The sequence below is a fragment of the Pteropus alecto genome, unplaced genomic scaffold (assembly GCF_000325575.1).
Source record: "Pteropus alecto unplaced genomic scaffold, ASM32557v1 scaffold28, whole genome shotgun sequence".
In the NCBI taxonomy this organism is placed as follows: Eukaryota; Metazoa; Chordata; class Mammalia; order Chiroptera; family Pteropodidae; genus Pteropus; species Pteropus alecto.
Genome location: NW_006441063.1, coordinates 1,182,310 through 1,204,751, shown reverse-complemented (window position 1 = coordinate 1,204,751; position 22,442 = coordinate 1,182,310). Strand labels below are relative to the sequence as shown.

Here is a 22,442-nt window from a genome sequence, read left to right as displayed (position 1 = left end):
TTTTGTTTTATTTATAAAGAACTTAGTCTAAAGAGAACGTTTTAATGAGTCTTGCCATGTCATTGTGAAAGAGAAAAGTGATGCTGTAAATCAGGGCAAACAGTGATGAAGGAAGAAAATGTCCATGGTTATATGAAGACAAGAATACTTTGTAATTTGGAATTTGTAAAGTGCCTTTGTTTTGTTTACTTGCCTGCTTTTTTCCATCAAAAGTTTGACATGACTTACGACTTTATTGTTCAAATCAGTAGAAGCTTAAAAAAATGAGAAAGGTAGAAATCTGCATCCTTGATTAAGAGATTACAATTACTGCCTTAAATAAAACATTTGTTCTACCTGGGAATTTTCATTGCCAGTATCATCCCAGAACCCCCTGACTCTGCTTATTAGATGTTCTGGGGCATGGTTTCCTCAGTTGATAATTAAGCACCCTTTCACGCTTTTCCATGTTTAGGATCTTTCTTGGCCAGGACTTGCAGTTGGTAACCTATTCCATCGTCCTCGGGCTACCGTTATGGTGATGGTGAAGGGAGTGGACAAACTCGCTCTACCCCCAGGCAGTGCCATTTCATACCCTTTGGAGAATGTGAGTATTGTAAAAAGTTAAAGGTTTGCATTTTTAATTTGTCTCGTCAGCTGTCATTGTGAATTGTGTTCTAAGCATACTTCTCTTGTCTTTTTTTTATTCACTGATAAGTAAAACACAATTTATTTTTTAAAAAATTACATGGTGATTATAAGTTTATTGAGACTTGTCCATTTCCTATGGATGGGAGTACTTTCTAAGGTAAGAGGTATATAAATTGCCTCACTCTCAGAATAGAGGATCGAAAAAAAGAAACTAGTTGAGAGTGTATGTGGCTGACATTTTCTTGGGCATTATCTTATTACTTTCCCTTTGGATTTTTACTGCATTTTTGTGTAAGAAGGAGACTGGAGACTATTTGGCTGGCTCACTTACTCCTTCACTAGGTCTTCAAGGAGTAAGGGTAACTGAGCTATTGTGAGAGGCCCTCCTTCTTCTGCAAGCATATAGAAGTCACCAAAACAGTTTCACATGTATAACTAAATGTGAAAGCAAGGAAAGGATACATACCAGGTGCCAGATTTGGATAGAAAACTCAAAAGCCAGAGTTGTGATCAGGAGCTAAAGCTGGAATTGTGTTCGCTACAGAAAGCCAGGGTCTGCAAAATACTCTTATTCTTGAAAGGAGGACTAGGGCCACCACAGAGGAACTGACTCTCATCCTTTTTTAAGGGGAATCTAAGGGCTGTGGGACCCTTAGATTCCCCTTAAAAAATCAGAACTACAAGCTTGTGCTGTGCTCCACATTTACAGGACACACCCCATATGGACATACCTCCACAGTGTAGGGTTCCTTTGGTTAAAAAAAAAAATTTGACTGAGTCAGATTTACAAAGCACTTGGAAGAAAAATGCCAAGTAGGTATAACAAACAATTCATCCCTCTAGAACTACAGATGATAGACTAGTCTCAAAGAGATTTAAAAATACATACATTAAAATTGTGAGAGTTAAAGAAAGGGATAGAAACTGTGAGGCAGCTATAAGACATTTTGATATGTGGTACTTTCATTGATATTCACTCCTAAATATTTCATCGTTTATATTGTGATTTCTTTAACCCATGAGTTATTTAGAGGTGTTTAATGTGTGGGTTCTTTTAAAATCATTTTTAATTTTTCAATTTCTAATTTTATTGCATTGTAAGATTGGTCTGTATGATGCTGATTTTTTGGAAATTTTTTCAGACTTTCCTGTGGTCTAGTATAGATTATTTCCAAGCACACATGACATGCTTAGAATAAAACAGCTATGTACTAGGCCAGGAGGCAGATCTCAGCAAATAATACAGAATCTGTATCATATAAACCACCCTCTCTGACCACAATGCAGTTAAATCTAAACACAATAACAAAATGATACCTTAAAAACGTATTTGGAAATGGTAAAAAATATATATATATGTATGACTTTTTAGGTTTAAAGCACGTTGAACACTCAGTAGCCTAAAGCCAAATCACCACCTAGACATAGTAAAATTGAAGAACTGATAAGGACACTGAAAATCTTAAAAGCTTTCAGAGGAAAGACATTGTCATTACAAAGGAATGAGAGTAGAATGATAGCAGATTTCTTATCTGTTGCCATTAGAGGTCAAAGAGCAAGAACAGAAAAGCAGTAATTTGTATAGTATAAGGCTAAGCTGACAATATTGTTTACATAGTCATAATAATGAAATAATATTGATCCAATGAAAATTATGATAGAACTTTTGGAAGGGTGGAGAGAAATAAAAAGAATGCATGTATGGGGCAGGAGATGGGACTGTGGTTGGTGACGTGGGAGAGCTAAATCCTCATTTTCTGTATTTGACAATAAATAGATAATGTCTAAAATTGAAAAACCAAGATGTAGTAATATAACCATATTATTTAGAGATGGTGGTAACAGAAAAAGGAAACAAAGGATTTGAAAGTGAGGACTTCAGAGAAATGGGAAATGAGGGGAGGGGCAAACTTATTTTTCATAAAAAGTCTTATAGAAAACTATTTGTCTCCTTAAACCATTTGTATACATAACTTTTTTTCTATATAATTTTTGAAAAAAAATTTAAGTCAACAGGAAAAGATAGTTGGAATTGATGCACTGCTAAATAATTAATGGATTGAGGAGAAAATTACAGTGGAATTTTCAAAATTATTCAGAACCGAATATCAATGAAGGTACCATATATTTAAAAAATTCTGGGGTGCAGCTAAAGTGTTAAGAAAAGGGAAATTTATAGCCTTCCAATGCACATGTTAGACAATTTAAAAGATGGAAATTAATGTACTAAAGAAACCAGAAGAATTCAGAGTAAAAGGAAGAAAGGGAAAAATCAAAATCGAAAGGCAGATTTGTAAAAATTATTTTTAAAAATTTTCACAAGATTATGTGATTACGTGATTTCTGTGTAAATCACTGTGGCAGATCCCTTTAAAATAAGTATATAAAAATCCAAAATGCTATTAAGATTTTCATTAGCATACAGTCCAAAACTAAACATTTTAAAACAGATTAGCCTCATTTTATATGTGTAGAAGCTGTGAAAAGAGCGCCTGTTATTGCTTGACCCTGACTGATTGCTCCTAATACTTTTCGTGGCAGTAGGTGGTGAGTGAGATAGAAGGCTCAGAGGACAAAACCCACAAAATATATTTTTTTTAATAGAATGTCTTGGAATTCCACTTAATGAAGCTTCTATTTGATTAGCTAGCTGCTTTCATTAGAATTTCAAGTCATACAGATACAGAAATTCCATTTTCTCCAGGCCAAACAATGCATATACTTATAAGGATAGAAAACAATCACTAGATTTTAAGTAGCTGAGCTTTTTCCTTTTTGAGCTTAGCGATCTGTATAATTTTTTTCTTTTCCTTCACAGTTTGGTGCTCATCTGACTCAATAGTTTCTCTAATTTGATTGCTAGGGAGGTGTTACCTTTGATCTTCAACTTCTCTGCCACAAGTGCCATTTCAGTAGGTGAAATGAAGCTGGAGAGTTTATGTTACATGTTGTTGTGTTCCCTCCAAAGCCTGAGGAGGTGAACTGTGTGATTGCAAAAAGAGAAGTCTTATGGCTGACTCAGGGAGCTAGTGACAGTATGCTTTTACAAGTTTGGAGTCTTTCTCCTTCTTCACTCATTAACTCATTTTAAGAGAATTTTGGAAAGAGTTAATATGCATCTTGAGTAAGAGTAAAAATTGATTTTCTTTCATAGTATGAAATTGAGAAACTTAATTTTGATGGTGAGATTTCATCAGTAAAATTTCTATAATCACATTAATTCTGCCTATACCATGTTAGTATTAATTTGCTACTTATAAACATGAACCTTTTACTAGTAAAGGGAATTAACTAGAAAAAAAAAACACTGTAAGAAATCTCCATTAAAACAAAACCACTACTACTATACTGCTTATTTTAATACAATAATACTGAGAATAAAATAATTTTTGAGGAGAAAATTATTGTAATTTATTGTTAAAAATAATGTGGAGCAAAAACAGATCTTTGAGGATGGAAGTCAGAATTTTGGTTACCCTAGCGGGTAGAGGAAGTGGGTGGGGTGGCTTTTAGGGTGCTGTTAATATTCTGTCTTGATCTGGTTGGCTTATATGAGCATATCCATTTGTAAACATTTCTTGAGCTGTTACCCCAAGATTTGTGTACTATATTATATGTATGTTATACTTTAATAAAAATTCAAGAAAAAAAGTAGGTTTTACCACAGTTGGTTATTTCAGTTTAATATCATCATCATGTGGTCCTAAGAAAAAGGCTTCAAAATTCTGTGACATACTTTATGCCTTATCTTAGGGTCTTCAGTCTGTCTGAAGACAAATCATACCTCTAATTAAACATTTTTTAAATTTTAAAATGAAAAATTAGGTCTATTTCTCTTTCAACTAAATTTAATTCTTCAGATTCTTCTGACCTCAAATGCAAGTTAATACTTAATTGTAGAATATGTATTCATTGTATTATGTTATAATTAATTAATTAATTGATATTGAAACCAAATGTATTGCTGCATAAAATACACGAATGGCCACCAGAAAATGATGGTTTGTGCAAGATAGTGTTACATCCTTTGTGTTTGCATGTTATTTCCTACTTACCACATTGGGAGACACACACTCCATTTGGCCCACTAGGAGGCTGTTTGATCTTCTGTACCCTCAAAAGGGCTCTTTCAGTTTGGATGTAATTTGGGTCTTTTGAATTTCCATAGAAAATGCTGTTGCTTTTTTTTTTTTAAGTTTCCTTTTTTAATACTATCTGAAAGATTTTTCTTCCCACTTTGGTTCAGATAATAATTAAGGTCTTACTCTTAAATTTCAGGCAGTTCCTTTTAGTCTCGACAGTGTTGCAAATTCCATTCACTCCTTATTTTCTGAAGAAACTCCTGTAGTTTTGCAGTTGGCTCCCAGTGAGGAAGTAAGTAATACAGTTTTTATTTAAGATGCTTTAAAAAATAAGCTTTCATTATTTAATAGAAATTTAAAACCATTTTTATGAAAAATGCTGTCAGACCTCTGTATATTGGAATTAATCGGTAAAACATAACTTAAAATTTTTAATTCTTTTTGCAGAGAGTGTATATGGTGGGAAAGGCAAACTCAGTTTTTGAAGATCTTTCAGTAACGTTACGACAGCTCCGCAATCGCCTGTTTCAAGAAAATTCCATTCTCAATGCACTTCCCCTCAATTCTCTGAGTAGGAACAATGAAGTAAGTACAGTTATTGAGTGAATTAATATCATTTCTGGTTTTCCATTTCTTGTGTTCCTGACTTTAGAGCAAATGACATTTTAGAAAATGAAAAGTTTTGCAAATTTATTGCTGGAGTAGATTCTTCTTTCCTTTAGTGTAATTGTTTTATGAATCTCATATTTTTGTGAGTTGAGCTGTAGTAGTAAATAGTATTACATTCTAGTGTGAAGGTTGCCACCAGTTAATCTGGACAAACCAGAAATGACAGTATTTACTTGGTGGCTGGTGGAGCTGTGTGGATCTGATAATATTGGAGCCTCCATCATTCACTCCCACTTCTGAAGTGTTGTCTCATTTGTCTATTTCATTCTTGACAGTACATTCAAGGGAGGGACCCGCCCTTACTTTTGACTCCTGTTTGTCAGCTTCACCACCTACACATGTACCCTCTAAACCACATGGCATGCCACCTTTGCATGCCACCTTTCTGGCCCCCTCCCCTCTACCTACTATGATTGACCAGTACTACCGTCTTCTTATCCAATGTGGAACAAATTCAAGGGATGTGAGTAGACTGGGCCATTGGCAGGACCTCGCTACAGTGCACCAGAATATTCTGATGCACTGAGGGAAAACCACTGTAGAGTTTGGGTGCTTTATCATTGGTTTATTGGAAGTATGGCTATTGAGTGGTAGTCACTGTGCTGGGAAATGACCATCACCTATCACCTTTCTATTGGAAAATAATGTTTTATATGCATTTTCAATTGAAACGAACCTACCAAATGAAGGACAATTGTTGCATAAATTCACCTACATGCTTAAAATTTGTAATATCCTCTGCCTTACTTGATAAATGGCAAATACAAGTCTCTGATGCACATTTAAAGTAATGCTCATTTCTTTTTGTTCTCTGCAGGTTGATCTGCTCTTTCTTTCTGAACTGCAAGTTCTACATGATATTTCAAGTTTGGTAAATAGGCTGCTCTAATTTTTCAGTTCCATTTATTTTGGTTGCAAAAGACATTTCTAGAGAATCTTTGATAGTGAAACCAATTGAAAAGTTTCATCAAGTATGTCTTGAATTTACAATCCCATGAAAGTTGAGGAATTAGTGGTGGTATTGGAATTTTGAACTCATCTCATGTTACAGTCAAATTATTTTACATTTCTACTCTTAGGAGACAGTAAATATATCTTCCAAGAATACAGTGCTAGGGTGGGCCACCCTAGCTGCAGCCCTGACTTGGCTGTTGATTACTTGTCAGACATTAAGACTTGACTCCTATACCTAAAATAGAAATAACAGTTTGGACTAATAATGCTGTTGACCAAGTGAGGAAGGGAATAAATCTGCCTGAAGGGTATTTTTTCTGTTTTGGTGAATGATTTTTTTTTTTAAATCCTCATGTGACTGAAATAGAAAAACTTACCTATTTGCTAGCTACTGAAGTTGTTGCCCAAACTTTTTCTTTTTTTAGTGTGGTTGGTTCGGGAATCTGGAAGCATAGTGCTAGGGGCCGGTGAGGTGGTCCAGGAGGGCATGTGGGAGGTTTCTGGTCTCAGCATCAATGGTTCATGTTCTGGGATCAGACTGGTCCAACCATCTGTTCTTTTATACCCTGGGCCATATCTGAAGTTTTTAAACGAAGGAATTTTTTTTAAAAAGCTTTTATTAAATACTTAGGGAGCCCTATAATTGCACTTTAAAAAGAGATTTATGCTGGATTTGTTTTATTGGAAACTCCCATTTAAACCAGCTCTGTTTGCCACCATTTTAGATTATTTGTATATGATGACACACTGGTGTGGTTCTATTCAGCCTAGTTTAATTAGGCATAAAACTTCAACTGGTCATATTTGAAATTACTTTATTCACTTCCTTTTGTTTGTTATTCTCCTAAGTTGTCTCGACATAAGCATCTAGCCAAGGATCATTCTCCTGATTTATATTCACTGGAGCTGGCAGGTTTGGATGAAATTGGGAAACATTATGGGGAAGACTCTGAACAATTCAGAGATGCTTCTAAGATCCTTGTTGACGCTCTGCAAAAGGTAAATTATGGGGTAAAAGGGGTTGGAGTATGACCATTTCACTTTTAGCTTCTTAATGGAAAACATTTGCCTAGTGAAATACTGTTGATTGAAGTCTTGCTCACCTTCTTTGGAGGACCTATGATTTTAGTGACCACGTATAAGGCAGGTCAAAGGTGTATGTTGGGATGTCTCTAATGCTGGCAGAGGCAGCATAGGAAATGATGGATAACTCCAGCACAATAGAACACAATAGTTTTTTTTTTTATCATGGTTAAATGTACATAAAACTTACCATTTTAACTATTTTTAAGTATACAGTTCTGTGACATTAAGTACATTGACATTTTTGTGCTACTATCACTACCGTCCATCGCCAGAACTTTCATCATAACTGAAATTTTGTCCCCATTAAACACTATGAAATAATTAAAGAACACCTAGCACAGTACCAGACATTTAGTAGATACATAATAAATGATCATTTTCTCCTGCTCTTGAAGTTACTCACTTGCAACTCTTCCTCCATTTCCCTTTCCTAATTTCCTTCTCTCAATTTATATGCCAACAAATCCAGGCTCTTCTTAATTTTATTTTGAACATTTGTATGTTGAAGCTTAACAGTTTTTGAATATTTTAACAATCAGAACCTTTAAGACTTGCCTATTTTAAGACAGTGTATTTCATGAGCCAATAGGTAAGTATATGTTCTGGTTGGTGCACAGAAGCTTTACAAATAATTTCAATAAATATATATTTAAGATTCATAGAGATGTCAATAACTTCAGTTTGCAGATGACATGTATAGTCTTTATGGTGGGAATGCAGTGGTAGAGCTAGTGACTGTCAGATCATTCGACACATCCCTTGTGAGGAAGACAAGGACTATCCTTGAGGCAAAACAAGAGGTAAGTAAATTTTTAGATCTTGCTTTAAAATTGTGAAATTAACTTTTAAAAACCCCACTAAAAGCTCTATCACCTATGGGCAGCATGAATGAGCAGTCAGTAAGTCTAAAAAACAGTTTTAGTTAAAACAGATTTTTTATTCACATGGATATATGTATTTTGCCAGTGATGCTTAGTTCTTTTAGGGATAAAAGTAAATCTGTCAAAGCCGATAAGATAATTCAAATATTGGTATTACAAGGAAACATCAGAAGTTAATGTGAGGGAGTGGTGTGGCTCTCTTAGCCTGGAGACTCTGCTTTTCCAAGAGGTAGGTACATTGTCTTTGTGGTACAGCACAAAATCCACTGTGTGCACTTTTTATAATTTGATTTACTTCTCCAATTTTTGGCTTGGATCTTGCTTTGATTTTAATCCTTTAGAGTGTTATAACAAAGGTGATGGCCATAGTCGAATGTGTATGTGTGTGCATGTGTGTATACATTCACATATACAAGAGTAGCACTGTGGCTACCTCAGAACATCATGAGGCCAAGAACATTATTTACAGTTGGCCTCATCTCTTGGAGCAGATTCTCAATCATTCATAGACACTCCCCTTTGCACCCATACCTTGGTATGCAATCCATACCTTGCTCAGTTTTACTGATCGCAGGGTGGGACTTTGCATAAGACCATCAAAGGTAATTCCTGTTCAAGATAATTTAGACATAACTGCTTTGGGATTGTTTCACTCTAAATTGGAGTGAAAGGACCATGTCAGGGTAGACAACCCGAAAAATTTTCCTACTATAGAGCATCCAGAAATGCTGGATAAAAATAAATACATTTGTGAGTGCATAGTTGATTGCTCAAGTAAGCAAGGGGAATTCTTAAGCAAATAAAGTAGAGGAACTTGAAAATTGTGTAGTAAGCAGGCAGCCCCTAGGGACATTTCTAGTTGGGTTACCAAGAGACTGGAAACAAGGTCTTTGGTATCTGAATGTGGCAAGAGGGTGGAACTGACACCTCCATATAAAGCTGGGACCCTGAAAGGACTATGTCCTAAGAGGGTGGACTAGAAAACAAGTCTGCCCACCAATAAAGGGAGTCTAAAAAGCAGCTTAAGCTTTGTGTAGTCACAGTAGGTACTGGGAGTGGGAATGTCTCCTAGGGAATTCTGAACTGCAGGACCACCTCTGTGTGAGTTTGAAGCTCCATTTTGTTACCTGCAAGTCCCAGGAAGCCCCAGGCCAAGAAATAAACACATACCCTCATACTCTGGTTCTAGAGTGATAAGACCTGTGATGCCCAGCAGAAGTAAATATAAAACTTCTCTGGCAAGATATACCGTCCACACAAGCGTTGGTGGAGAGGGGACCCCCTACAGTTAGTCTCCCCAAATGTGAGCTCAGAACATTGTAAGACACAGGTGGAGCCAATCTACCATGAGTGCATGGTAGCTAAAGTATCAAATGGCAGAATTAGACTTCCAGGAACTTCAAGTAATAGAATATGGGTATAGGCCATAAAATAACCATTTTAACTGATTAAAAAGATAACAGAGGAGTCAAACAAAGAAAAAGAACAAGATACAGATTTGAATTAATGGGAGACTTTTATTTATTTTTTTTTTTTTCAACACAAAAAATGAGAGACTTTTAAATACTAGATTCTTTCAACATTGACCACGTTAGGCCTGGTAGTTTATGTCAGGTGACTCCAGAGAGAAGTGCAGCAGTTTCAACAAGTTACTCTTGTTTGGGGAGTTTGACAAACCAGTTTTACAGAGCTGAATCAGTTTGTATTCTCAGAGGCATCAGGTCGAATTTATGAATTAGCTACTGTAAGGGATAAGTTGCATTTATTAGAAAGTGGTTTCTGAAATTATTGTACATGTGGTGAGGAGCAAGACTCAGGTGATGTCACTGGATTTTCTTTACCTATAAGGTAATGAATTAACATTTTACATGTATAATCTAAAATTTAGGATTTCTTTTTTGTTAAACCTAATAGACCGAAATGAACACTTTGAAATGGGAGGTTGCTAGATGTTCCTGGGATTCTATTCTGTCCATACCTCCAGTTTCTGATTCACTACCTGTTGTCAACTTTCATCTCTCTTTGTCTGCCCCTCAATTCTGTACTGATAGTCTCATCTGCTTCACAGAGAAAAAAGACTTTCAGCTTGAGCTTTCTTTTTAGGGTGATGAAACCTTCTAAAGATTAGATTGTGGTGATGACTGCAACTCTATAAATATACTAAAATTTACTGAATGTAGACTGAGAATGAGTGTGAAAAGAACTCATTTACCAAAAAAAAGTGCTGGAGCCCTATGCATTATTTAATCTTTCTGTCACTCCTTATACCTACTGGGGAAAGGGTCCCAAAACATCTCTATCACTTCGAGCACCTGAAACAGGTACAAGGGTGAAATCTCTTAAAAAGAAAAAAAAGAGAGAGAGAGAGAGAGGTCTCTCAAGGGCAAAATCCTTTAACGTTTTCTCAATTCTGAGCTCCCTGCATGTAAATGTACATGTCTGTATAGCCATCCTCTTCAGTTGAAATCACTTATTTTCCTTCAGCTTAAAGAGAGGCAAGGGTTTAAGGAAACACTGAGTGCTTGCAGCACGCCAGGTGCTGGGGCTGTGGGGTTATAGTCTCTCCTTTGTACTCACTGCCAGTCCCCCTGCCCTCGTTTCTCCCAGCTCACTAACTCAGCTCCCTTCTTCCCAGCCTGTCCTTCCCAGATGCATCCTACACATGGTCATCAAAGTTTTCTTAAGACAAACCTGATCATGTTACTTCCTGACTGAAATTTGGTCAGTGGCTTCTTGTTGCCCATAGGCTGAAGGCCAGATTCTCTATAGCTTCCCTGCCTCTAGCTTCAACTCCTGCTATTTCCCTACCTTTTTTTTTTTTATTCTCTAGCCAAAATGAACTAAGTTTCCTAAACACTGCCTTTGCCAGAAGGGATTACATTTCTCGATGCCTTTGCACAGGCCTGGAATCAACTCCGCCCCCACCAAGGCCCAGAGATCTCTCTTCAGGACAAAGATGTGCTTGACTGAACCATCATTTATTTTCCTTTCTGAAATTTAAAAAAAAAAAACAATTTTAAGTAGATAAATATAAATACAATCATGTGCCACTTAACAATGAGGATATGTTTTGAGAAATGCATTGTTAGGTGATTTCATCATTGTGCAAACATCATAGAGTGCACTTACATAAACCTAGATGGTATAGCCTGCACACCTAAGCTATATGATATAGCCTAGTGCTCCTAGGCTACAAGCCTAGACAGCATGTTACTGTACTGAATACTGTAGACAGTTGTAATGTGTTGTGCTACAATGTTAAGAGGGCTTACGAGATCACCAGGCCACAGGAATTTTTTAGCACCATTACAATCTCATGGGACCACAGTTGTAAATGCAGTCTGTCATTGACTGAAATGTCGTTAAGCAGCATATGACTGTATATAACATGTAATACTAGTTAATTTAAAGAGTAAAAAGAATTTTAACACTATACACCTGAAGAGAATACTTGTTTCTCTGGAGCTCCCTCTGTCTTAACCCTCTACCCTCCCCGTCTAGAGGTAATTGCTGTCCTGAATATTATGTTAATCATTCCTTTGCTTTTTTTTACAGTTTGATTACATAACATACTTATCCGTAAACAGTGTTTAGTTTTGCCTGTTATTTGAATTTTATATAAATGGAATCATACTATATGCATTTGTCAGTGTTTTATGCTCAGTATTAAGAGTCACGCAAGCTGATAAACATAGCTTGTAGTTCAGTCATTTTACAGCTATGTGTTGTGCCATAATTATCCATTCCTTGATGGACATCCTTGTCCATGTCTCTTGGTACACATATAGAAGTTTTCCCTAGGGTATGAACTTGCTGGATCATAGGACATGCATACCGCATACCTTCAACTTTATTGGTATTGCCAAATTTTCTCAAGCAATTGATCTGGTTTATATTTCACCACCATTGCATATTATCTTCTCCATGAAGGCTCTCTTTCTTGGTTGCTCCTAGTATAAACACTTATGCCACTTATGAATAAATTTGTTAGTAAATGAATCGTATCTACTACATTGGGATAATTTTCTATCTTCCCTCTTGATTTTCTTTCTTTTCTTCATTGTAGAACCCACCAAGTCCCTTTAACCTTGCATATAAGTATAATTTTGAGTATCCAGTGGTTTTCAATATGGTACTTTGGATAATGATCGCCTTGGCCTTGGCTGTGATTATCACCTCTTACAATATTTGGAACATGGATCCTGGATATGATAGCATCATTTATAGGATGACAAACCAGAAGATTCGAATGGATTGAACTTTCCTTATGCCTAACTTAGAAAAGGGGTTTGGAAATTGTTTTCTTAAAATAAATCTTTAGTGTAGTTTAAAGTAGATAGTATACTTTAAATTTTTTAAAGAAGTAAATTTTGTTCTCAGTTTTGTGTGTGCTTGTGAAGTTGTTTTAGAGTGAATTATGGTATTGATGTGAATTGATTTGTGTGATATAAATTCCATAATATCCTCAAATATTATGATATAACCATTTAATATAATTTCATTCCATTTAATATTTGGAAATAATGCACTGAAATAAATGTAAAACATTTAGAATAGCTTGTGTTATTTATGTTAGGAAAATGCACTGAATTTGTTAGAGGCACTTATGAATGCTTAATTTCCTTACACAGGACAGATTTAAATGATATTTGGGCTATTGTGTACTATGAACTATTTGTAAATGTCCTAATTTGATGTAAATATCTCTGAAACGAGAAATGGTTTTCACTTAGCACAGCCCTCAACTATGAGTGTGTGTATACAGTCACTTTGATTTGGAACTGCATCTGATTGACAGAGGATAGCTGTTTTTTTAACCTCTTCTGAAAGTTTGGTGATCTGGATGGTCTAGTGTGGGTATTAAAAATACTACATTGATCTCAGAAGAAACTAGCTTTGTGAAGTTACAGATATTCATAATTATACACATAAAAACAAACATTTGGGGGACATCTTGGGGCATGAATATAAAAATCTTTTTATTTCAGTTAACTTTTCCCACTGTGTAAGTTACTATGGTTTGTGGTACATCATTCTATAGAATATTAAGTGAAAGTAGATGCTCCTTACTTTTCATGTGGAAGTGGACCAATGTCTATAAAGAGTCACAAATAAAGTTAATGATTCCAAATTTGTGTCATTTCAATACTAAATCTATTTTATATTGTAAAACCCTAACAGGGTTTTATTTAGTCAGAATTGACTGTTTTCATTATACAAATGGTTTTGCGCTTTTTTTATTGTTTTATTATTTTCTGGTTACATTATTTTTTAAATGTTTTTTTTATTTTTCAGTTACAGTTGACATACAATATTATATTAGTTTCAGGTGTACAACATAGTGATTAGACATTTATGTAACTCACGAAATGATCACCCGATAAATCTAAGACCCATCTGACACCATACATAGTTATTACATTATTGACTATATTTCCTATGCTATACTTTACATTCCCGTGACTATTTTGTAACTACCAATTTGTACTTCTTAATCCTTTCCCCTTTTTCACCCATCTCCCCAATCCTCCTCCCATCTGGCAACCATCAAAATGTTACTTTATCGATGAGTTTGCTTCGTTTTTTTCTGTTTGTTTTTTAGATTCCACGTATAAGTGAAATCATATGGTATTTGTCTTTCTCTGTGTGACTTACTTCACTTAGCATAATATCCTCTAGGTCCATCCGTGTTACAGATGGCAAGATTCCATTCCTTTTTATGGCTGAATATATTCCATTGTATATATGTACCACTTTTTATCCATTCATCTATTGATGGACACTTAGGTTACTTCCATATCTTGGCTATTGTAAACAATGCTGTAATGACTATATAGATGCATATGTCTTTTCAAATTAGTGTTTTGGGTTTCTTCGGCTAAAACCCAGAAGTGGAATTATTAGGTCCTTTGTCTCTTGTTATAGCCTTTGTTTTAAAATCTGTTTTGCCTAGTATAAGTATTGCTACCCAGTTTTTTATTATTATTTTTTTTTTACTTTCGCTCTGTGTGTGCGTCTTTTGATCTGAAGTGAGTCTTTTGTAGGCAACATATGTAAAGGCCTTGTTTTCATACAGTGACCCTATGTCTTTTGATTGGAGCATTTAATCCATTTACATAAAATAATTGTTGATAGATATGTTGTTATTGCCATTTTATTATTCATATTTTTTATCATTTTCTTTTTAAAGAACTCCCTTTAACATTTCTTATAATACTGGTTTGGTGGTGATGAACTCAAATTTTTTCTTGTCTGGGAAGTTCTTTATGTGTCCTTTGATTCTCAATGATAGCTTTGCTGGGTAAAGTAATCTTGGTTGTAGGTCTTTGCTTTTTGTCACTTTGAATATTTCATGCCAATTCCTTATGGCCTGCAAAGTTTCTGTTGAGAAATCAGCTTACATTCTCATGGGAGCTCCCTTGTAAGTAACGAACTATTTTTCTCTTTCTGCTTTTAAGATTCTCTCTGTCTTTAACCTTTGGCATTTTAATTATAATGTGCCTTGGTGTGGACCTCTTTGAGTTCATCTTGTTTGGGACTCTCAGTGCTTCCTAGTATAGTTACTTCACCAGGTTGAGGAAGTTTTTCATCATTTCTTCAAATAGGTTCTCAATTCCTTGCTCTCTCTTCTCCTTCTGGTGCCCCTATGATGCAAATGTTGGTAGGCTTGACGCTGTCCCAGGGCCCCTTAAACTATCCTCATTTTTTGGATTCTTTTTTCTTGTTGCTATTCTGAGTGGGTGTTTTCTGATATCTTCCAAATTGCTGATTCGATCCTCTGCTTCATCAAATCTACTGTCGATTTTCTCTAATATATTCTTTATTTCAGTTACTGCATTTTTCATTTCTGATTGTTTTTTTAAATGTTTTCTATCTTCATTTTTTTGTTGCCTCTTTGTTGAACTTCTCACTGAGATCATTGAGCTTCCTTATAACCAGCTTTTTGAACTCTACATCTGGTAGATTGCTTATCTCCATTTTGTTTAGTTTTCTGGAGCTTTGTTCTGATCTTTCACTTGGGACATGTTTCTTTGTCTCATTTTGGCTGCCTTCCTGTGTTTCTTTCTATGTATTAGGTAGAGCTGCTATGTTTCCCAGTCTTGGTAGAGTGCCCTTATGTAGTAGATGTCCTATGGGGCCCGGTGCCTGTCTCCCTAGTCACCAGGTGTGTCCCTCGTATGGATTGTCTATGCCAACCTATTGTAGTTGAGCCTTGATTGTTGTTTGCACATCAACGGAAGGGATTGACCCTCGGGCTGATTGGTTGTGAGGACCAGCTTTGACTACAGTAGAGCTATTGTGCAGGGGTTGACCCTACAGAGCAGGATTTGCTATATTGGGGCTCCGGTGCCTGCCAAGTCTGCCCTTTGGGTATGTCATTTATGGAAGTGGTTGGGTGGTGCTCTGGTGTAGTCTGAAGCTGGCCACCAGGTATGTTGGTTCTGGGGCCTCTTAGGAGGGCATCTGGTGCAGGCCAAGTTTAGCCACTGCCTGTGCCCTTCCCAAGGCCACTCAGTATAAGCTACAAAGTGATCTGCAAATGGTTGCCACTATTGCTGGACTTAGAGATACCTGAGAGAGACTAAACTGTGAACTGAGGCTGGCTGCCACTAGTACTGGGCTTGGGGTTGCTTAGCAAGAGGTAGAGCGCATGCCAAGGCCAGATGCTGCTTGTTTGGGGTTTGTGAACCTTTGCGAGATTTTAGGAAAGTCTCCAGCATGAGCCAAGACAGGCCATTTGTATGGAAAAGCCACTGGAAGTGTCTTGGCTGGGCCTGCAAGTTGGGTGGAGCAAGGTCTCAGGGAATCACCAAGGCACAGTGAACAGTGTTAGCTAGGTTGATGGAGACTCAGATATGGTGCCCACCTATGCCTGCAGGCTCAGTAGGGGGAGGGCTCAACAAAGGAACAATGGCTTCCGCCAACACTTTTATCTGGGAGAAAGCTGACCTTCCAGCCCTCGCCCTGAAGCCAGACAATTCAGTTCCTCCTTGTATGTCCCTGGTACTTTTCAAGCTGCTGCCCCAGCACTGGAGCTCAGAGTGAGTGAGTTTGTCAGCAAGTATGTGCACAGGCCCTCTAAGAGGAATGCCTGGGACTCCAGTAGCCCTTCGTCTCACTCAGCCACAATCTCTACTGGTTTTCACAGCCGGAAGTTATGGGGACCTCTCTCCCTGGCACTGGAACCTTGAGCCGGGGAGCCTGGTATGTGGCTGGGACCTGTCGCTCCTCAGGGAGTGCCTCCACAACCAAGACAGTCCTCTCAATTTTTAACTGCCATACGTGGGTGTGCAACCAGCCTGTTCCGCATCTCCACCTGTCCTACCATACCAGTCTTGATGTAGCTTCTTCTATATATGTTTAGTTATAGGACTTCTGTTCAGCTAGACTTCAGGTAATTCTCAATGATGATTTGTTCTGTAGTTGTAATTTTGATGGGGTTGTGGGAGGAGGTAAGCACAGCATTTATTTATTCTGCCATCTTGACCAGAAGCCTCATGCATTTTTTTACATTTATTTATTCTCACTGCCTCCTGAGATTGTACCAAATAAAAAGTAGACATTTTAATTACCACTCCTGTTGAATTCATATAGAATGAATGATAAATTCACACCAGACTTTAGGTAGGAAAGGCTTAAATTTCCCTATAGCATTTTTAAAATGAATAAGCAACTAATTGGTTAAAATATGAAGGACTATCTAAATAAGTAAAGGCTTAAAGGTTATAATTTTCTTAAAAGACATATTAAGATTTAAAATTTCATGTTGATGTAGTTATATTATTTTAGTATGAGAGTTACGCTGCCCTGCCCCTGGGAATCCTACTTGGGTTTAGTATTAGCTATTTCTCCCTCTTTGGAAAGATCATCAAATCATTTCTAAATAACATTGAGGTTGGCAGGTTTGAGAAGATGGAGTTTATTTAGTTGTGTTTTCTATCATTTACTGCAAGATATCTTTGACAAACACAGTGTTAAGCATCCATGGAGTAGAAGAAATTTTTGTTTTCTTTTTGCCTTTCATTGGACTATAAATAATAGTGAAGCTGATAACTCCCCAGGGAAGAAAAACAACACCATTCAAAAATCACTCAAGTATTCTCCACAGCTACCCACTGCCAAGTTTCTGGGGTGACGGTTTTTCAGCTGCCTAGCCCCAAAACACTCTGACTCCCAAAGAACCCAACAGGCCTTATGTTTGGGGAGCAGGAATCTATAATACTGCAGAGTGGTTAAAATTCATTTTTTTTCACAAGTTTCTTCTATAAACATTGCCATAGAAGTTAGATTGTTATGATTAAATATGAACTAAACCAATGCCTTTGTAATTTAAAACTGATGAGACTTTAAGTTCTAAGGGAAGAAAAAAATTAATTACACGACAGCACTAATCCTTATAGAGTAAATGGCATCAGCATCCTTCTATCTACATTAGACAGAAAGCAATTAATTAAAATAAATGTTCTGCCAAGATTATTATACCTGTTGCTGATGATTTGCTCTTAAATTAAGTCTAATTTGTTCAGGAACATAAATCACAATGTGTGAGAGGCAGGAAAGCCAGACTCATGGCCGTCTATTCCACTGACATTGAAAGAGAAAACCTAATCACTTTATGTCTAATTTGTAAAATATTCTGGGTTTATAAAATATCTGAGATTTTAAATGTGATAGATACTGCTTATGGCCTAATTTTATTAAGAATAATATAGAATTGATTTTTTTCTTTTGTTACGTTTTTATTTGTATGAATTATATTCTCAACCCATTTTCATTGGTACCAAATAATATGGAAGACATAAACTTCCTTTATAATGGATGATCAAACCAACAATTTCAAAAGTATGTAGGAACTGGGGTCAATGACCATTGTGAGTCATGCGGTGGCATCAAGCCTTCTAACCTTAGACTAGGCAAAGTTTCCAGCCTTCTCATTACAGAATGACTATGCAATGGTTTCTTGGAAAAAAAAAACAGTTGTTGGAGAAGGCCATTAGTAAGAAGCACTGTAATTAAAATGATCTGAGTCATACAGATGAATTCAGTTCACCGCTTCACCGCTTAGTTGCTAAATAATCCTGGGCAAATCCCTTAATCTCTTTGAATCAAAGTGTTTAATATATATAATGGGGATGGTATTACTCTAGGTTTGGAAAAAAAATTTTAGCATTCAGTGGGATAACATGTTCTAAGGTTTGCGAATGCTTAATATAAACCATAATAACAGAACTAAATTCAAGGAACTCTGCTCAGAACCATCTTTGTACCATTATTGTTGTATACTAGCCAGTTTCTTGGGTTGTAAACACTAGTAACAAACTTTGGTTAAATTATCTTAATTGTCCTATTAATGATCTTTTAATGGCTCAAGATCTAATTCGGGAGCACACATTGCATTTAGTTGTCATGTCTACTTAGTCTCCTTTAATTTGGGACGGTTCACTTTAAAGAGTTACGGCCAGTTATTTTATAGATTGTCCCTCAGTTTGAGTTTGTTTGATGTTTGCTCATAATGAAATTTAGGTTATGCATTTTTTGGAAAGAATACCACAGAAGTGGTGTATCCATCTCAGTGCATCTTTATCAGGAGGTATGTAATATCAGTATGTCTCATTTTGGTGATGGTAACTGGTTAAGGTGGTACCTGCCAGGTTTCTCCTCTGTAAAGTTATTTTTTTGTTTGTAATTAGGTACTTTAAGACTATATTTATATCCTACTTTCATCCTTTTTCACCCATTCATTTTAGCATCCATTGATGATTCAGGCCTGAAATAATTATTACTATAATAATAGTAATATGCTGAATGATGATTTTCTCATTCCATTATTCCTTCTATACTAATTGGAATTCTGTAAAGAAGAGCTTTCTCTTCCCTCCCATTAATTTATCTATTCTATTATTTATATCACATGAACATGGATATTTGTTTTTGTCTCTGTGTTATAATCCATTACTGTCATTTATTTTGTCACTCAGTTGTCCTAGATTTGGCCAATTGGAACACCTTTCATTGGTTCCTGTGTCCTTTTGACATGTCCCCATCATTTTTGGAGTACTTGTTTACTTTTTGGCACCACATGATATTTATGGACTAAATTTTCAAGTTAATCACCTTTATGTGATACCTTTATTATGATAGCTTTATGTGATGGAGAGAAAGATGGGTGGGAGGCAGATAAGGAAAGAAAAAGTGGTATCATTTGGGATATATAAACATAATACATGACAAAATAAGGAAGGAATTAGGGGGGTAGATGTTCTCGCTTCAAAAGATAACAAGGTCATAGTTGGTTCTTATAAGTTTTGTGTCTACTACTCCTTTACTGTTCCCTTTACCTTCAGCTATCCCTGAAGATCAAAGAAGTATTCCAGTAACTTGCCAGTGGACCAAGTGAGCTGATTAAAGCAGCCAGCAAACTGGAACCAGTCTGTAGGTTGTTATCAGTCTTCAATGTGATAAGTACAAAAATTGAGATCAGTGTTGAGAAATTTTTATAGCCATTTGACATTACATGATTTCCAAAAACATGATCAATAGACTCATCTTATTAAAAAAAGGTACAGACCAGTTTGGGTGTTGTAAAGCTTGCAAGGTGAGTCATATACAGAACAAGCTGTGTCCTAGTCATGCACAACAAAACCATGTCATAATGGGAGATAGTTTAAGGTTGGTTTGCCAACTGTTACCCAAAAGTATATAAAATTTAGAATTTATATTTAACTCTAACTTTTACATCACAAATTGTTGGAACTGGATGAAGATTTGAAGACATTTTAGGAATAAATCATCACTTGTATTTTGGATTAAAATTAAAAATGAATATCCTGAACTTGCTGAATTACTTTAAAATATCTTTTCTTTCCTGTCAACATAGTTCTGTGAAATTAGTTTCTCTAGTATAAATGTTAAGATAAGACATAGAAACAGTTTAGCTATATATCATCCCCTATATGTAACACTATCAACAATTCAACCTCAATTAGATAAGTTAACAAGCAACCAAGTGTATTTGCCACATTTAAAACTTTAAATTATTATTAATATACATGGTTTTTGTTCAAAGTGTGCATATAGGCATTTAATGTGGGGAATTGCTTTGACTCATAACTTAGTTACAACTGTGGAATGATAAAGTTATGAAAATAATAGTGATTATTAATTGCCTATATATTCACTTTCAATGAATGCATAATTTTTATAAATTCATACATTTCCTCTGATTATATTGATTAAAAATACAATTTTATCTGTTAAATATCATAAAATTGGACTTGTAATTTTTTGTCATTAAAAAGTTATTTTCATTGTACTTTACAAAAATACTGGTCCACAACGGATTTGAAGTTAAAAATTAAAAGCTGGTCCTTTACCACAGCACAGAAGCACTGGCCCTGTGGAGCCTCTGCCTGTCCTTCCACCCCACTCCCACCTGCTGTGGCAACAACCCTATTTGTTCTTTGAGAAGAAAAAGGTGCTATTAACTAGGAACTCTATCTAGAAAATGCCTTGGAAGTAGAAAAAAATTAAACTCAAGGCAAAACTACTTTAAGAAGAAAACAGAAAATAAAAATCAGCTAATAAAAATTCTCCCCATAAAAGCCAACCATAAAAAATCCAAACTGAATTAAAGACACTTAAATATGTTTTTTAATATAAAACATCTTAAAATCAGAAATGTAAAAACTAAGAATGGAAATAGACAAACAGGTAGAAATTCAAGAGAGCTGACTGAACTCAGGAAAGAAACTGAAGTCAAAGACAACCATCTCAAATGAATAAATTACAAGGTACCCAAGGGAGAATAGATTCAAATGAAAATTTAATAAAAGATACCACATAAAGATGAAGGGGAAAACCAAGAAAATGAAAAGCAGATAACAAAGTAAAAAGGGTCAGAGAAAAAAGTGGTTGAAATGGAAAATACACAAGAAAACTCCAATGTAGATATAATTTGAGTCCTGAAGAAAAACAGCAATGGAAGAGACCTAATTTTTAAAATCTTGAATCCAAGGAAACTTTCCAGAAATGAGAAAAATCTACATATTGAAAGGATCCACCACATACTTGAGAAAACTGACCTGACTCTATCAACTCTGAGACGTATCTTAATAAAATTTTAGACATTAGAGACAAAGAGAAGATCTTCAGAGCTCCCATGTAAAAGGTCAGATTTCTTATATGAAAAGGAAAATTTGCCTGGCATCAGACCTCAAGAGTAATACACAAAGTATTGTAAGAGTGGAACAGCATTTTTAAGAAACCTAAGGAAAGAAAATGCAAGCCAAGAATTTTATATCTAGCTTGGCTGCCCTTTAAGAATCGTGTATATAGAAAACACGTTTCAACTTTGAAACACTCCTAAAAGACACAAAAATTGGCTTGACAAATAAGACATCTTTTTGAATAGGAAAACAACACATATATTAGTCAGCAGTGTGTTCTAGAGAATATAACACACATACACACACACACACACAGATTTATTTTAAGGAATTGGTCCATGTGGTTGTGGAGGCAGGCCAGCAGGCTGGAAACTCAGGCTGTATTTGTTAACAGTCTTGAATTCCTTAATAAGAACAACAGTCATATTGGATTAAAGGCCTACCCTACACCAGTAATACCTCATCTTAACTACATAATTACATCTGCAATGATCTTATTCCCAAATAAGGTCACATTCTATGGTACCGGGGTTAGAACTTCAACATATCTTTTTGGTGGATGGAATTCAACTATAATAACATAAGAATGTCAGTTCTAAGTTAATTAACCAATTTAATGTGATCCCAATGAAAACAAAAATATTTTTATGGAGCTGGAGAAGTTGATCCTAAAGTTTATATGTGGAAAACTAAGAAAACACTGAAAAGGGAAAGTTACATGGATGAACTAGCTCTATCAGATATTAAAACAAAGCCTCTCTGATTGAAACAGTATGGTACTGGTGCATTAAGAGACAAACCAATGGAATAGAATAGAAAATCCAAAAATAGACTGAAGTTCATATGAAAATTTAGTATATGATAAAGGTGGCATCTCGAATCATTGGGCAAAGGTGGACTTTTTAATACATAATGTTGGGGCAACAGGATACCCATTTGGGAAAATAGAGAAGGAAACCATACAAGTACTAGAA

At 35.7% G+C, this 22,442-nt stretch overlaps 1 protein-coding gene across 1 annotated transcript in view; it reads left to right on the top strand.

Annotated features, from left to right (window-relative positions):
- The window catches only part of ATP6AP2 (ATPase H+ transporting accessory protein 2), a 20,609-nt gene extending 7,176 nt beyond the window's left edge, over nt 1–13,433 (top strand). Inside the window, exons 3-9 of the mRNA XM_006918256.3 lie at nt 455–586; nt 4,909–5,004; nt 5,160–5,297; nt 6,199–6,252; nt 7,185–7,334; nt 8,102–8,221; nt 12,369–13,433. Coding sequence (XP_006918318.1) covers nt 455–586; nt 4,909–5,004; nt 5,160–5,297; nt 6,199–6,252; nt 7,185–7,334; nt 8,102–8,221; nt 12,369–12,560 — 882 coding nt within the window. The 3' untranslated portion in view covers nt 12,561–13,433. The remainder of the gene's footprint in view (nt 1–454; nt 587–4,908; nt 5,005–5,159; nt 5,298–6,198; nt 6,253–7,184; nt 7,335–8,101; nt 8,222–12,368) is intronic.
- The last annotated feature ends 9,009 nt before the right edge of the window (nt 13,434–22,442 follow it).